Source organism: Ylistrum balloti, unplaced genomic scaffold (genome assembly GCF_031769215.1).
Source record: "Ylistrum balloti isolate Yb309-2 unplaced genomic scaffold, AGI_CSIRO_Ybal_v1 Utg369850, whole genome shotgun sequence".
Taxonomy (NCBI): domain Eukaryota; kingdom Metazoa; phylum Mollusca; class Bivalvia; order Pectinida; family Pectinidae; genus Ylistrum; species Ylistrum balloti.
In genome coordinates this window covers 2,686,925-2,705,025 of record NW_026782003.1, presented here as the reverse complement: position 1 = coordinate 2,705,025, position 18,101 = coordinate 2,686,925, and the positions used below count along the sequence as shown (strand labels likewise).

General features: G+C 35.4%; 1 protein-coding gene across 1 annotated transcript in view; it reads right to left on the bottom strand.

Annotated features, from left to right (window-relative positions):
* The window catches only part of LOC132545522 (teneurin-m-like), an 84,628-nt gene extending 83,601 nt beyond the window's left edge, over nt 1–1,027 (bottom strand). The window contains exon 1 of the mRNA XM_060209204.1: nt 841–1,027. Within this exon, the coding sequence (XP_060065187.1) occupies nt 841–1,027 (187 nt within the window). The remainder of the gene's footprint in view (nt 1–840) is intronic.
* Nucleotides 1,028–18,101: the final 17,074 nt, after the last annotated feature.

The following is an 18,101-nucleotide window of genomic DNA, read 5'->3' as shown; positions in this document are numbered from 1 at the left end:
AAGAGTGTATGTTGCTGATGTGTTACTGACATTGTGACAGCCTGTGCCTGGTTCTGAATTTGAACAAAATCCAGATAATTGATAAAGCAGGAAGTTTGAGAAGTCGCTTTTTTGTTTAGCACATTACACCATATGGTAAAATGAGGCGAAAACGAAGGAGAATGAAATATCTGTTCACGATTTGACATGAAAGTAAAACCACATCAGATTTTAGACAGAATATTTGACATGAGAGTATATGATATGCCAAAAATACCAATGATAAGGCCAATCCTATGTATTTAACATTTGTCTTTGGAATTCAAACCAAATAATGGGAAAGCCTGGAAAAATCATGAGTTGTGTATACGAAAACTTGTGATTTCACTACCAGTTTTTTTAACATTGGAATAGATGTAGCATGGACGTTTTGTTCTCAATTTTTTACTTTATCTTTTGAAAGTTGTTCTTAATGTTTATCTTATTATATTTTAGGTATGAATATCGTTTTGTATTTTTATTGATCAAGTCCCTATTTGTGGCTGAAAATCTGGAATTCGATGTTTACTTGTTGCTGACCAACTCTTACCAATTCTCACCAATGCTTAAAGATTTTATTCATGTGCGCCTAACTTGCTGAATTTTTTCCACAACCTTTAGAAACAAAATAATTTCTTTCTTGAAAAATCTTTTTGCCGGAATATCACTATCTTACTGACAAACCATTTGTCATGCTTTTTAATCAACGACGATCATTTCCTATTACAAATCTGATTTTTTGTTGGTAGTACAAAACATTGCAATAACCATGAAACAAACCCCAGTAACAATTTAAAATGTACATACATAAAGATAACTTACCTAAACCATTTAACTTCTTGTCATGATGTGCGACCTTGACCTCTTCATATGGTCTAAGATTATCGTCAGAATGGAACTCTTCTTCCTCTGAAGAACTGTATGACTTACTCCCCCTGTCCTTGATGCGGCTTCGTCTGTATGACCCCCGAGGCTGAGGTTTCGGTCGATAATTTGAATTTCCGTCCATATTGAGGTTCTTTTCCCTCATGTGAATATATTGCTTTATGTACTACCAAGCTCACATGGATTTGTCATACTCTGAAAAATATAGAAGAACACAAAATGATAATAACAAGCAGTAATTATCACAAAGAAATATTTAATGGATTAACACTACATTTACTTCCTTCTTTCATTAAAATAAAAAAAAAATTTTTCCATTGACCTCAAGAAATATTCTGATGTCATCACCAGAAATTTGTTTAACTTAGTGACAACACCAGAGTAATACTCTTGATTGTGGAATAAATGGATGTTAAAAAAAACAGGGAAATTGCTTTTGGTGCAGTTTCAATATTTTTTGCTGTTTGTGCCATTTTAACAAGAGTAGTTGCTGGTTTCTCTTCTGATATGGCCATGAAATAAATGCAAATGGTTTATTGTGTTACGCTCTGCTGATTCATTACATCACGCTCTAGCGACCATTTGTTGGCAACGTCCCGGTTAGGACTGTAACTTTACAGAAATGCCAATAAAAGGATGTATCCGATTGCACATTGCATGCTATTCCGCCCACTAGTACTGTACACCAGAGCGGCGACACTGACATAACTCATGATAACGAGACACGCTGTTGCACCACTCTCATGCTTTAATTGCATTCGATTGTCATTCTATGGATGTGCTCGGGTCCAATAGTCATCAGTGGAAAGCCACTGCACCTCTCTGCTGGTGGGCCAACTTTGCTTGGTTACATGGTCCTGAGAGATATTGTCCTGGTCATTGGTATTTAGTTAACACTGATGTATAAAAACTCCCTGTACTATAGACTCGTGTACCTCACAAATGCCTTAGTGTAAACTTTGGTGTATCACATCAATTCAACCACAGCCAACCACAACAAATAGTGTCCTGACAGAAACCTTTCTATAATATAGCCATCATCTGTAGCTCCCTTCCTGTGGTGTAGGTAGAATACCATCTAATCAGACCAGAAGGTTATTGTCTGGTATGTGTGACATCAGAAGTGTTGATGATGTTTCCTTATCAAAATATCGAGAAGAAGGAGAGCAATGGTATTCTTAAGAGTTTCCATGCCAACGGTCATCTGTTACCCAATGGACAATTAATAGTTGGTATGTGTTGACCCCTCCATGATACCCACTGTAGCAATAATATTGTGTAAAATCTACACAATAAACCTGTATCTATCTGTACATCTGATCAGGACAACTCTCCTATGTCTATTTATCTACCCAAACTGGTCTTCTGTGACTACTTAATCTACAACCAAAGGACCAAAATGTCAGATGTCTGATATCCATACTGGTCACTATCACAAATAAATTCGTTATTTCTATTATTTCCACTGGTGAAATAGACTCCCTTACTATAAGATGCTAGAGGCTGACCACATAATTGTAGCTACCAAATGTTCCATTCAATTGTTCTTGTAACATTAAAACATTAGGGCATAGCCATAAGGATTGCTGCTTGCTCTTCTAAAATTAACAATGCCCAGATCCTTGTGCTGTAGGCCATGTGTGCTATACATCGTCACACATTGAGTGTCAGCCATTATCAATGGTGTGACTTTATACCACACAAATCTACATTTTCTCCCATGCTACAATAATGTGACAGATCAATGCTGATTGGGTTATCCCCCTTGATTGGGTTACATCCCGCTACCAATCATGGCTGCTATTTTTTAACTTTGTTTTCCATGAAGATTGGCAGTAACACATGCCCATGGCAACGACATCGGACAAAATTAACTGTCCAACTTTCATCATATCTATTCTCTTAACTCAAACAGTTGGTACAAAAATCAATCACTATTACTCACACATGTTCAAATCAATGCAATGGACAATCAAAACAAAGCATTAATTTTTTTCTCAAAGAAATAAAAATAAGACAATTTTTGCTTTGAAAATCATGTACCATGACTATTAATGTCCTGCAGGAACAACAATTATTTTCATATGTCTATAAAATTCCAATAAACGTAGTTGTGATTCATAAGATCATGTGAAAAACACATGCATACATTATATCATTTCTTTCAACAGATATGTAAAAGTTTAATGTTTTTATATTTATCATGAGGAAAATAAAGATAAAATTGTGAATGTGTAAAATACTACTGAAAAGATTTTTCAGAACTATATCATGTGGATATTTATTTCTAAAATGTATCATTTCATTTCATTTATTCCTTTTTTTTTTGTAGTCAAGTGACTTTCCAGATTCAAAACACAATCCTTCTGTCTTCTCATGATGAATAAAACATCACCTCCTACTAATTGCATTACAGGAACAATCTCGATACCAAGAAAGTGAGTTAAGTCCCTTGGACAGACTGTCCAGGCTTAGCCCTTGACACCAGGGTAACATCGAGGATCAGAATGCAATCCCTAGCTGTCCAATCAGCGATTGGTTCTCTTTGTTGCCAAATGCAAAACTGTTGATTAAACTGCCCAATGAAATTAATTGCTTTAAAAGGTTCATATCCTGGCCGATAGTTGATCCTCATTTGTACATTCAGTTTGATTATCCTGACAGTCTCAGAACAATCGTTTTTGTTTTTTGACAAGAAGAAGTGGAGAATGGTCCTGGGCAATGTTAATCTCCTACAATCTTCAAAAGCAATGGATTCAAGGCCTGTTCCAAGCTGACAATTCTAATGCGTTTCTGCATCAATACACACTGTGTTTGGACCGAGGCTACTAACATCCAAACTAGCACTCTGTTATCGATGACCAATACATACTGGTCAAAATGGGAGAAAATTACAATTATAGCTGTGATTTGTCTTTGAATTGCTTTGTTGGCTCAAGAGGGTCCAGCATTAACACACTTCCTTTGATCAATTCTTGTATATTAGAAAATTATCAACTGGTCAGTCATTTATAAAAACAATTCATCACGATAACTATTTGCTCATTAGTGTTTGAAGAGCTTCGATTAGTACTGCCCCTATGACATGTAGCTTAGGGCCGCATCGTCTAAGTTCTCCATCTACACGACTGTTATTGTAGCTTGTAGGATACCATCATCAGTCATATATTCAGTCATTTACAAATGGGAACTCTTATGTACAGAAAACACATAACTACTATAAATAATATGAAATGGATGAATTGGCCATATGGTATGGAAATACACTTATTGTCAATTAATTTTGAACATAAAACACTATAGTGCTTTATCACTATAAAACTATCTTACTGTAATAATGGCAAGAATCATAATTCACACATCAAATTATTTTATTATTTTTGTGATTTAATTGATTTTATTGTTAAATTAAAAGAAACATTATTTTCCATCTTTATGTACACAGATGTATATCTTCCTTACAGAAAAAAAATGTAGGTACTTCCAAGCAATATTTCAATAGTTTTTATCATACTATGCCAAAAACAAAATTATCTCATACAATATAGATATTTCTGATCTTGAAATTCTACACTATATCAAATGGTATGTTTCTAAAGTATATAGGTATGTAGTTGAAGCTATTCCACTATCTAGACCTTATTCACTGGGGTGTAACTGTATCTATCTTTCCACTGATTGGGTGTACACCACTGACCGTTACGAGATATATTGTTACTGATGGAAAAAGCAGACATCATCAAAATTCAAGACAAATAGCATATATTTGTTTTTCACTGACAGATACCAAGCATTTGAATACAATTTCATTTGAAGTATCATGTTTGTATTATCAGGCAATGTTTGGATACAAATTTTCCATAAACCATCATCAACATTATCTTAACTTTCAAGAAGAGGAAATATCAAATTTTTCCAAGAGACAAATTGGGAAAATTTGTTATTCACTGACAGACAAATTGCTGATCCACTTTCAGTCAGCGCCCAAAGATGTCTGTCCACCTTTTATCAGGAAGGAATGTATACAAACAAGGCCAGAACCGTTCCACACACCACTACACTGTATCAAAGGTGGTCTGCTTTTCATCAAACTATCAAAAGCTATCAACTACAGGCCATCTCAGCCAATCAAGTGCCTCTATAATTGTCTGTGACAGATTGTTTATTTTAAAGTAAACCTAAAACTTTAACATCCAAAGGATACATGATGGTAAAAACACTTGCGCTGGGCCATAAATCACTAATTGTACATGTGAACATTAACAAACGGAGCTGTCGAGTTTAGAATGACTGAAGGATAGAATTTCTGTTTGGACCAACTTGTCTAGGCTCTAAAGGAATTCTCACAGTTAACTGACAAAATTGTTCTGATAAACCCTTATCAATGTTAGACTCTTGTCCTGTTAATTTTCAAATAATTTGTACCTACCAGGAGAACTTTAATGACATATTAAACTGTTACTAGATGGTTCAGACAGTGCACCTATAGGGTTTAACCAGGTTGATTGTCCTGAGCCAATCCCTATAGTATTTAGCCGGGTTTATGGTCCTAAGCCAGTCCTTATAGGATTTAGCCAAGTTTATGGTCCTGAGCCAGTCCCTATAGGATTTAGCCAGGTTTAGGGTCCTGAGCCAGTCCCTATAGGATTTAGCCAGGTTTATGGTCCTGTGCCAGTTCCTATAGGATTTAGCCAGGTTTATGGTCCTAAGCCACTCCCTTTAGGATTTAGCTAGGTTTATAGTCCTAGCTGATTATTTAAAGGATTAAATGATATGGATTTGTAGTAATTACATGTATAATTGTATTTTATATGATTTTCTGTACTAGAAGAGTACACCAAGTCTATGTAAATATTTACTAACTTGTAAAATTCTATTGAACTATCATGCCTGTTTCAGGCTGGTAAAATCTATATAAATATTTCCAGAATCTTATTTCCATCAACTCTCATTGTTTATTTCTTTTCAATTGAAACATTGATTTATCATAAAGAACTTAAAAACAGAATTTTTACCGTTAACCCATTGTCTACAATCATATTTAAATACTGTAGTTCACTGAAATTTTGGAGAGCTCTTGTTCAACAGCTCAGATGAATTTGGAGCATGTAAATAAAATCAATGGAGCGTGATATGTATGTTGGGGTACAAAAGAAAATGAAATATGAATGCTGCAAGTACAGTAAGTAAAAGTACGTGCAGACAAACAGGTTTTTATCAAGAAAACGGAGGATCCCTTTACACACAAAAACTTTCACTAAAATTCTTTTGTATCTTTTAGCATCATGTCTATGTAAATGTTAAGCCTGTGGGGTGCCTTGTGGGGATGCCCTGTAGGGGTGCTCTGACAGGGTGTCGAGTGAAGAATTTTACAGATACAAATGATGATGGAAAGATTCAGTTGTCAGCGAGAAGAGAGGCCTACGCTGGGAGAAGAGAGGCCTGCATGCTGTAAAATCAAACTTATATTTTCTGCAAATAGCCATCCATCATCGACACATGCTCATGTGTTTTCATCACTACTAATGGCTGCCTGGTGCTTCTCTTCACCTCCGCTCTCTAACTCTTCGTCACTCCGAACAACTGATACTCAATAGTTCATGTAAAAACCAAGTGTTTATTTTATTGGGCACTCTTCAATCTTCAAATGCACTAATGTTATTACATGTAAATGGAAATAATAATTAAGAAAAAGCTTTAAATTTTCTCATAAGACTTTATGTAATAAGGTTCCTTAAATTTTAATAAAGACATAAACTTGCATTCTTATGATGACAACGAGCCTTTATAAATAACGATTAAATGGAGTGAAAGCTTAAATGAAAATCCAATTACCAGAATAATATATCACAGTAGTTTTTAAATTTTGTTTACATAATGGAAATTTACTGATGGCACTGCATAATCCATTGATGGTTGTGCATGATTATTGGAAAGAATCAGGATCAAATAAAATATTCTAATGCTGCCAATTTATGAATTGTTCCGTTAAAATCTACACATTTCAACCGACTTTCATTTCCTTTACGTGTCATTTAGAAAGAAAAAATAGGGAGACAATTTGAAATGATATCTTCATGGAAGTGTTCTATATTACCTCATACCTGTAGCCTCTCAGGGCAAAATTGAAACACTTCAACAGTAATACTTAATTACAAAATAGAGTTTTGTAAACTTACAACCGAGTTCTATGATTATAAAACAGGAATATTTTACAGCCCGAAAGACTCCATTGTAAATCTTTGAGATAATCAAATACGAAAATTGTTTGCCAAAATAACCATTAGATTTGCCACTCAGAAAATAATTTACAACAGAGAAAAAGCCATATCTTTCTTATTAATATTGAAGATGGAGCAGGTCACCTAACCCTATTTAGTAAATCGGAGAATTCACCATCTGTATCTAGTTTGAGAGAGTGTAATGAACTTCACCATCACTTTTAGTGATAGCCTCCTTACAACAGGCCATTATGACAAAGTGCACCCAGGAAATAACCAGCATCTGCAGAATTTTGTTTTTTGTTTATTTTTAATTGACGAAATGCACCATACAAGCAAAAGACGATGCTATGAACGACTTTAACAGTATTTTAAAATTTGAATCATTTCATTCTGACCCTGTTTAATCTGGCACCCTTACAATAAACACAATATCAGACAGATCGAACAGGACACATAAACCAATTCTTAGCAATAACACTCTGCACATGCATTTCACATCAGTTAAATACACGAGATAAAAATTCTGTTTTATCCATGGCGACAATACAAGATAAGACATTTTAATTGGCTGTAACTTAAAACCTGCTTTTAAAGTATTCAGGTGATAGGGATATGTTATCAGAAGTTGTATTGTATGCTGACATTGTTGAAGGTATGCACACCTAATCACTTGAGCGAAGGGATGGCCCCTACAATGTATTAGTCACTACTGATTAATGTCTTGATAAAAATCCATCATTCATTCACGGTTTTCCAGTGTAAATAACATTTTTTCATTATTTTCTTATCAACAAATTTCCTAAAGTGAAACCAACTAGGCATCCTGTGGAGATGAATATATTATCACCCTATGGGAGTTTTTGCGTGAATATTCAGCACAACTGGAGATAACATGCATCCTACAACAATATCAAATGCAACGTTAATAAGCCTCTATGGCATATTAAATAGATTTTTTTTTGAACTTTCATTTTTCCAGTTAGTTACAAAGTATACATACAGTTAATCGTCAAGAAGTTTTTTTATTTGATGTTGAAACGTGTTATCTTGTCATTGATAATGACTAAATTTGTATAAGCTATAAAAAATTGTTGTCATCTGACACGGAATACATCAATATGTATCATACACAAAGCCTATACATATATCTTGATTTGGAAATGTAATAATGAATGGTATGTGCATTTTGATATGTAAATATGTAAAATATATCGTCAATGAATTCTGAAAGTATACATTGAACTGAATTATTCCCAAATCACACCTAAAGCAACTATAGAATTTATCATTATAGATTTTCCAATACTGCCCTATAACACTGGACCCTCCTTTAGTAAATTACTTTCATAAATATTTCAATCTTCCATATGCTATCCCTATTCTGCATACCCTTGTGTGATCTACACAATGCTTAAATGCCTGTTAAGTCATTCAATAGAGATAGATTTAAATGTCAACCTATGTAATGTTAAAGAAAGTCTCATAACCTTCATTACAATAACAAGTGTTGACACAAGGTGCCACACCTACACGTGGACGTGGATATACCAACAGATGGCACTGGTGATCGATTTTGAATCTGTAACACATCACCTAGTTGATCCTCCGTTACTGTCCCGACTAGCCCAGGAGACCTGGACAGTCGGTGAGGGATGCGTTTCACAAGGACATTTGTCGTATAGATGTAGATGGCTTTAGCAGATGGCGTGTGAAAAGCAACACCATGCTTATCATGTCATGCAGGTCTCGAACACCAGTCCAGACAGTGACCAATCAATAGTCAGCATTAACTAAATTAGCCAATCAATGATATATCGATATACTGAGCAATGACTCTGGAATATAGTTGATGAAATGTGACAGAATAGTGACCAATCGTGTCCCCCGAGATAAACACGGAAAGAAACGAAACCAATGCAATTCTTTATGACACGTTCGGCGGAGGAATGGATTCTGATATTATTCTAGACACCATGTCAAAATAAGTAGAGTTTGGAATAGTTAATATCAAGTGTCCCTGAGGAACTGAACGAAATGGATTTTGGTATGATTTTGGACTTCATGTCAAAGCTGGTGGAGTTTGGAATAGCTAATATCACTGTCCCTCAGGAATCATATGGCACCTGACGGAGAGGCCAGTATCAAATGTAATCTAACTCTGGAATCCAATATTCCAGCTATCACATTGATGATGGAAGACTTGCAGGGATATGTCAAAGCGAAAAGTGACAAAAATGGCGAAATGGGACAGTGCATCTCTCACAGGGCCAAGAATGACTTCCCCCACTCCTGGTCTGACACATAGACCTGGCATAATCATACTATAGTAACACAAACCTCTAACCTTATCACCGTCATTCTCCAATATCAACCAACTTCTGCTCCATATGCAAATTATTTTTCTTTCAGCATTTCTTTGGAAATTTCCAGACAGATATTCTTTAAGACCTTATCAAAGCATAGAAATTCAAAGTGCATATAACACTACCATACAGCTTATTTTCAACATCGAATTATATATTCAGACCTTTTCCACATCCCCATGATGTATTTTCTATTTCAGAAAGAAATGTTCATGAATTTATTCAAATGCTGAACAACATCTAGCTCTAATTAAAATACACAGAGATATGATCATAGCTTCATGCACTGTAAAATAAAATAGAGGACAATTCTTAAAAACAGTTAGCAATAAGAGTAGTTCAAAAATAATCAATACACTATACACTGGGTTTTAAATCTGAACTAATTGCTTTTTAATCAACCAATTTTTCTATTAAGTTTTGCAAGAGCGAATCATTAATATGGAATTCACAGAAGTGTTATGGTTATTTTTTTCTTAAAATTTTTTAGAAGAATTGTTCCGATTAATTTCCCAAAAGACCATAGTGCAGTAAACATGCCATGAATATGAATTCAGGAATCACAAAAATGGAAAATTAGAAGAGCAACAATCGCTGGAAGAGCAATTGAAGGTCTAATCACATATGGCTACTAAATAACCGTTTAACCTTTTTTCTACCTTGACATTTAGATAAATTGTGGGATTAGTGACAAGATTCTAACCAGCCTCCAAGTGAGATGCACTATTTCTTCTGTTCTTGCAAACACAAGTGACCTTTTGTCAAATGGAAAAGATCAATGAATGAAGATGCAAGTTTTTCACAGACACACTATGGTAACTGATTACTGTATCATCTCCATAGCAATAAAAGTACAAAAAAAATCCAAGGAAAATGGCATCACTTTCTGGCTTTTCTTTTATTCATGAATAAATAATCATTCTGAGATTGCAGGGTTCATAACTGGGTTTTACAGAGAACCTGACGGTAAAGTCGATGCAGAAACTTATCTTCTTTGTACCGTAATACTTGATGATTCTTATTAACAACAGTAATATTTTCTTCCGCTATGAACCTACGTTTTCCTGATTGGCAGACCCACCATCACTACAGACCAGACGGTTACATTCCAATAAATCCAATATTTTTCAAGATATTTGACAAATTTATACGACACAAACACAGAAATCCCATTCCATGCGTTCTAATGTTTTCAGATCATTTCAAGATAAAGTAAAATATTCTGGCACTACAACCTGGTAGCTTTGGCTTCCAGTTCTGTAGCAGGTTTGTCAGTGTAAAAAGCACTACACAATATCGTATTAATCTTTACATACATCAACCTTGGGAATTCCAATTCTCGTCTTTTGGGCTTGTTTTAGAATAAGATCGTATTATGACAGAAGGCATCAACTTGGGAGGAATATTCATCAGCTTTGACAAATAATCAATCGTTTATACAGTTTTCTATCAGTCCTTCCATAGCTTTGCTATGCCTTATTTCACAAGGGACTGATGACCAATGTAATATAATGCTGTATCTGTCCAGAAGAAACACTTACAATAACAGGGGGACCTCGTAAAGGCAACAGTACCATTCATCATTTGCCATCTTCCAACAGATTTGAATAATATAGAATCCCCTGATGTATATATAAAGTTAGTCCTGGAATACCATAGGTCATATCTGTCTAACAGTATTTTGAAAGTTCTGAAGAGGTTTCATTTCTGGGTACTGTTAAATAGATCTGTCTTGTGTTTTAAAGCGCCAATGACAACTCGAACTTTTGTCAAAATATTTTAGTGTAGATGATTTTTGGGTGATTATATATGTTGTGAGATAGGCATCTAAATGGATCAAAGACATTTTTTTTTGACTACTTATCAACAAAATATTCTGAGTCGGTCGGTATCTTGCACCATATACTGCCCCTCATTGACATAACTTTGATCCCCCTCCCTCTCTCTCCCTAAACTGCCTCTCATTGACTTAATTTTGATCCCCCTCCCTCTCTTTCTCCCGAAACTGCCTCTCATTGACATAATTTTGATCCCTCCCTCATTCTCTCCCTAAACTGCCTCTCATTGACATAATTTTGATCCCTCCCTCATTCTCTCCCTTAACTGCCTCTCAATGACATAATTTTGATCCCTCCCTCATTCTCTCCCTAAACTGCCTCTCATTGACATAATTTTGATCCCTCCCTCATTCTCTCCCTAAACTGCCTCTCATTGACATAATTTTGATCCCTCCCTCATTCTCTCCCTTAACTGCCTCTCAATGACATAATTTTGATCCCTCCCTCATTCTCTCCCTAAACTGCCTCTCATTGACATAATTTTGATCCCTCCCTCATTCTCTCCCTAAACTGCCTCTCATTGATATAATTTTGATCCCTCCCTCATTCTCTCCCTAAACTGCCTCTCAATGACATAATTTTGATCCCTCCCTCATTCTCTCCCTAAACTGCCTCTCATTGACATAATTTTGATCCCTCCCTCATTCTTTCCCCAAACTGCCTGTCATTGACATATTTTTGATCCCTCCCTCATTCTCTCCCTAAACTGCCTTTCATTGACATAATTTTGATCCCTCCCTCATTCTCTCCCTAAACTGCCTCTCATTGATATAATTTTGATCCCCCCTTCCTCTCTCTCCCTAATTTTTGTGGTTTGGATTACACAGCAAGAGCTATATATCTTTGTGACATCATCAATCTTATATTCCCCATCACACACATACTTTGTACAGACAAATATGCCCACTACAATTACTTTAATTGCAGGAGTACGAGAATTTCCCCTGTCAGGTGATGTTTAAAATGTGAGCTTCAGACAGTTGGACTCCATGGAAATGTCATTCCAAATCTTCAAACAACCAAAGAAATGCTTCTTAAAATTCAAATATTTCACAAAACAACTGCTACAATATCTTTTTATCTGAAATATTACATCAAGGAATGTCTTACACTTGTTGTTAGGACATTTGCATTTTAACCAATAGTTAATTATGTTTGCTGTAAGGATTACAATCATGAGAATATCAGTCAGCCGAAGCTGTAGACTTAAGCAAAATATTTCACATCCTGACCGCGAGATCATGTAGACCAGGAAGATTACAAAAACACACTCTTTAAATATCGAGTAACCAATATAATGAAATCAAATAATTAAAACCGTCACAAGTTATGGAGATCTGCCACTTGTTTGCAAGAATGACACGTATAACATACTTGTACTGTCGCATATCATAAAAGCAGTAATATATTGGTGTATTAATTTGAATCTAAAACAATTTCAGGCAGATTCAGTTCTGACATCATGTTATAATTTCTGGCAGCATCTTCTGATATCTCAATCACAGGGGGCTGATCTGTATAAATAAGTTTTAAGTCGGGGATTTGGCAGAATGGCATGCAGCATGATTGAGATACAGATGCTGGAGTGATGCTATCAGAGCAATCACCCAATAATATTCAAGATATTTTCATATGAGACCATAAACAATGTATAATCTACAAATGTTTTAATTAAGTTTCAAACATTAGTCTTTGTTTAAATTTTCAAATACTCCAAGAGGAAAGTTTTAATTTTCAATGTTGTAGACATTTTGAAGTAATTTCTAGATAATTTGATATTTTCCTCTCGAGAGCAATTCCATTTTCTAAGGAGTTTAGTGATTTTCATTTGATAAATCATATACACCTGACAAAGGTCTTATGGAGCATTTGTGTATTTCAAAAATCATTAAAGTGTTATTTTAGAAGAAGAATTTTGTTGTAAAAATAGTTACACATCCAAGCACCTGGAGATAAACCAAATAGATAAAAATCACTTGAAGGCAATAATGAAAATAGCTTTTTGTCAGAGCAATATATCAAATGAGTTGTGTTGTAATGTCTAAGGTTTTACTTCAAGTCTAATGAATACTTCATGCTGTACCCATTCTCATTGTGAAGTTTCTGTAAAAGCAAAATAAACAGATGAAGCTAGGTACATAGATGATTTTTTGATGGGTAATATTTCTTTGTTTCTTAATAAGAAGCTTCTCTAGAATACATAGGAATGGGGTTAAAACATTGCCAGTAAGTGTAAGACCGCGACTCTTCTTTATACACGTTCCTGTATATAGCTCTCAGGTGCACTTCATATGTGATAGTTGTAAACCTCCAGCTTACCTTAAAGTACTCTATAAAATATTTTTTGAAAATTTTGAAAAAATTTATTAACACTCTGAAGGCAACAAAAACTTAAAACAGGAAACCGATCATTAAAGTAGACACCTTTTTAATATATACTGAGAACAGTAATACCTGCCAATGCCCATGGTGGTAATTATCCTGTTGTAATCAGTGGCAAGATCTAATGTGAAATTGTACACGTAAATAACATATCATTTTCTGTTACATATCTTTATGGAAAAAGATTTTTTTTTAAAAAAGACGATTTATATACATGCATGTTTTGTCACAGTAATGGAAACATGAATAATTCATTTATGCATTTCCAGGGCAGGAAAGTTCTAAATGTATGCTGACAAACTGGTAGATGAATGTGTAATACAGAAGCTGTTGGTGATGAGGTGAAAGGGTGGGCATTATGACATCAGCTGGGAAACTCATTACTAAAATGACTGAAAATAATTTCAAGGTCAGTCAAGTGTTTACAGATCACACAGCTTAATGTCCAGTAAGGGTCCAGCCAGACCAGTATACAGCAGGTGCTGCTCATTAACAGTGTGTTAATGTCTACACAGCACATATCAGTAGCTTTGATGTTTGGCTTAGGTCAGCATGACTCTTTTAAAAATAAATTTTCAGGTACAGACAAGTTATCTCTATCCTCCTGATGTAACCTAGATTTTCCCTGCCTCCTCCCTCCCAGTTTGGCTTTCCTTCCCTTCTGTTTACCTTCCTTCTTTAATAGCTTCTTGATGACTTCCCCCCCCCCTCTCAAACTCCTTTCCCCATACCTGTATACCTAACTACTTTCATATGATTCCTTTTTCCTTTCCTGTAACACCTTTTTTCACTCTATCGTGTATGAGCAATTCCTTTCCATTTCCTTTTACAAACAAATCCTTCCTTCCCTTCACTTCTTTCCCAAACTTCATTTTTCCACTTTCTCAATCTCTGTGTCATGTCTACTGTTTTTTCCCCTCGCAGTTATGTTTCTATCAGCTCAGAGCTATCACTGACAGTTATTTAGCAGTCTCACAATATCTATCTATTTCAGTGTTGAACAAACAGAACTTTCAACACTATCGTAACAGACACATTACTAGCTGTGGATAATGATACAAAAATCAATCATCTGAAAGATTCCCCATGCAAAAAATTCATAGCAATACCTTTTCAAAAAAATGTAGAATTTTAAGTCAGGTTTTTATTTTACAGATAGCTCTTGTTTATGCTCTTTGTTATCAGACCTTTCCCACTATTTCTGTCGAACAAAAACTCTTAACTCTCCAAGGAGATATACTGTTGAAAGTTTCATGTCAAAAATCTATTATTTTCATAACAAGTATTTATCAGTACAATCTTTATACATCCTTTTTTAATTCTCAGCGAAAAATATGTGTTGATGCCATTTCTTAATGGTGGATCTGTGTTTTAGGCTTTGTGAAAGACATTTAATCATTTGGCAACATCTCCATTATCTGCTGACAAAAAAACCCCTTTAAAAACAAGCTTCTGGAGGTGACAAAATTGTCACTTTGAACAATAGAAAGTAACTGCTTGATGTCCTAGATAATGGTTCTATATTAGACAGACTAGTCAAAGAAATGTCTGAGACATCAGTCTGTGTTGAACATGGCCCTGGGTATTCCTAGTGTTGACGCATAACCCTGGGTATTTCTAGGGTTAAAGCATGACACTGGGTATTCCTAGTGTTGACTCATAACCCTGGGTATTTCTAGGGTTAAAGCATGGCCCTGGGTATTTCTAGTGTAGACACATAACCCTGGGTATTTCTAGGGTTAAAGCATGGCCTTGGGTATTCCTGGTGTTGACACATAACCCTGGGTATTTCTAGGGTTAAAGCATGGCCTTGGGTATTTCTGGTGTTGACACATAACCCTGGGTATTTCTAGGGATAAAGCATGGCCCTGGGTATTCCTTGTGTTGACACATAACCCTGGGTATTTCTAGGGTTAAAGCATGGCCCTGGGTATTCCTTGTGTTGTTGCATGGTCCTGAGTATTACTGGTGTTGACATATAGCCCTGGGTATGCCTGGTGTTGAGGTATAACTCAGGGTATGCCTGGTGTTGAGGTATAACCCAGGGTATGCCTGGTGTTAGGTATAACCCAGGGTATGCCTGGTGTTGAGGTATAACCCAGGGTATGCCTGGTGTTGAGGTATAGCCCTGGGTATGCTTGGTGTTGAGGTATAGCCCTGGGTATGCCTGGTGTTGAGGTATAGCCCAGGGTATGATTCGTGTTGAGGTATAGTCCTGGGTATGTCTGGTGTTAACGTATAGCCCTTAGTATCATTGCAGTTGCAACAGATACAGCATATCTCTGCCAACAGCAACATCAACAAAACACATGTACAGTACTGACAGTGCGACTAAAATAGACAGCTACTTCCTTTCATCCGTTTGTGCACACTTTTCCTGGTGTACTCCAGTTAGGACAAGGCATCGAGTAGTAATACCTTGTCTGAAGGAGGTAAACAAACAAATTACCTCTAATTGGGGTTAGGTAGTGTAGAATTTGATTGAAGATGGCCGCAATTTATATTCCTATTGGCATGAGCAGGTCCCTGGAAACCAATCAAAGCTCCCTCTACTAGCTACCCTCCACACAGGCAAGAGATAGGGGTTATATTGGTACAAACAGTCAATCCCCGTATCATGCTTGGCCTAAATGATCCCCATTTACTGGTGAAATTAACAAAAACAAAAGAGAAGTGTTAATTAAAGTGTGATACATGCTTTCATTTTTTGATGAGACTAATTTGGTGAACTCCATTGATTCAGCGTTGTTCTTCCACTGCACAGTACAAAGTGGGAAACAGCATCGCTACTTGTGGTAGTGTTTGCGTGTTTAGGATTCTTGACATTTCTTCTGCCGTTCGTTGTTATCTGTCTAACCATGTTAAAGATTTTAATATTCAGGGTTTAAGCTCTTTTGATGTCTAAATTTCATTTCTGGAGATTTTTCAATTTGTTCAAAAAGATTAAAAGATGAGATAATTTAATTGGTTGTGTAATTTACAAGTAATGGATGAGAGGAACTTAAATAGAATCATGCTTAGTATTTTGGATGAGAAAATATTCAAGTCTGATTTTGAGTCAGGGTTTTCAACAAGTGTTTGTGTTATTACCATAGAAATGCAATAAGGCAGAAGGAAATCAGATTTCTAAAACCCGTTGAATCACTGTTTACAATCACTCAAAAAGGGCGTACTGTAGAGGACTAATTAAAACACTCCACACATCTCCGATAAAACTGTCCGTGCAAATAGCTCATGTTGTTCCGACATGAAGCTGCCAGATCATAAAACACATAAAATATGAACAGAACTCGACACCTGGGCCATGTAGACCAACACCGAAAAATACTATCTGGTGGTGTTTTTATTTCAAATCTGGCATTTTGCTGACACCGATCTACAACAGTTCCTGGAAACCCATTCATACCGATGAATTTTTCAACATGATCTAAAGCTGCATAGTTTTTTATTTCCAATATACTTCCCACATATTACTCTGTGAATGTCTTGTTCAATGTAGAGTTACACATCATCACCATGGCAACACCTAGAAAAAAAATATGTTTACATCATCCTGCATAATCTTGACCTATTGACCTATGACACTTGAAAGGAGTGGTAAAGCATATGTTGAATAATATACAAGAAAGCGATCTTTTACAGCCACACGTAAATTGTGTCACTTTGGTTGTGATAAATAATCCACAGCCACTAACTATACCTTCCTTCTTCCATCAACATCATTCTTTAATCTATTATTTTATTTTTTGGATAAAAACCAGAGAGTGATTTCTACAATAATCTTTTGACTTCACAGGAAATAAACCACAAAACAATAAAAGATAACTTTACTAATTAAGAAAGTAAACAATATATTATTTATATAAAGATTCGTTCTGGTATTATATCGGGTATCTATTGACTGTCTGGAATTGGAATAATACTTCTTGTACTTTTTATTGGTATCAAATCTCTTACTTCATATTTTCCCCAAAAACATTTCTGACACTGTTAGTTCAAATTAAGGATTATAACTTTTCACAACTATTACAATTCTAACAATAGAAGTCTCTTTCGTTCCTAAAATGAGCTTATTATGACGATATAATATGATGTATGGACCTGTTATAAAACCAATCACATCTTGCTCTTGTGTCAGAAGACCTAGAAATGCCATTTCTTGTAACCTGAAGTTCAGATGGTCTGGATTCAAAGCAATATAATTAGTTTTTAAGCCATGACATCATGATCTTAAACACAAATTAATTCTGTAACTTGACATAAAAGTGAAGAAAAAAATAGCAAAACATAAATTGGACGAATATTTTTTGACATGAATGTGAGGATATTTGAAGATTAAAAAGGACATGGTGTTGGAACATGGATGATAATGTTACAGAGTTGAAGGTAGT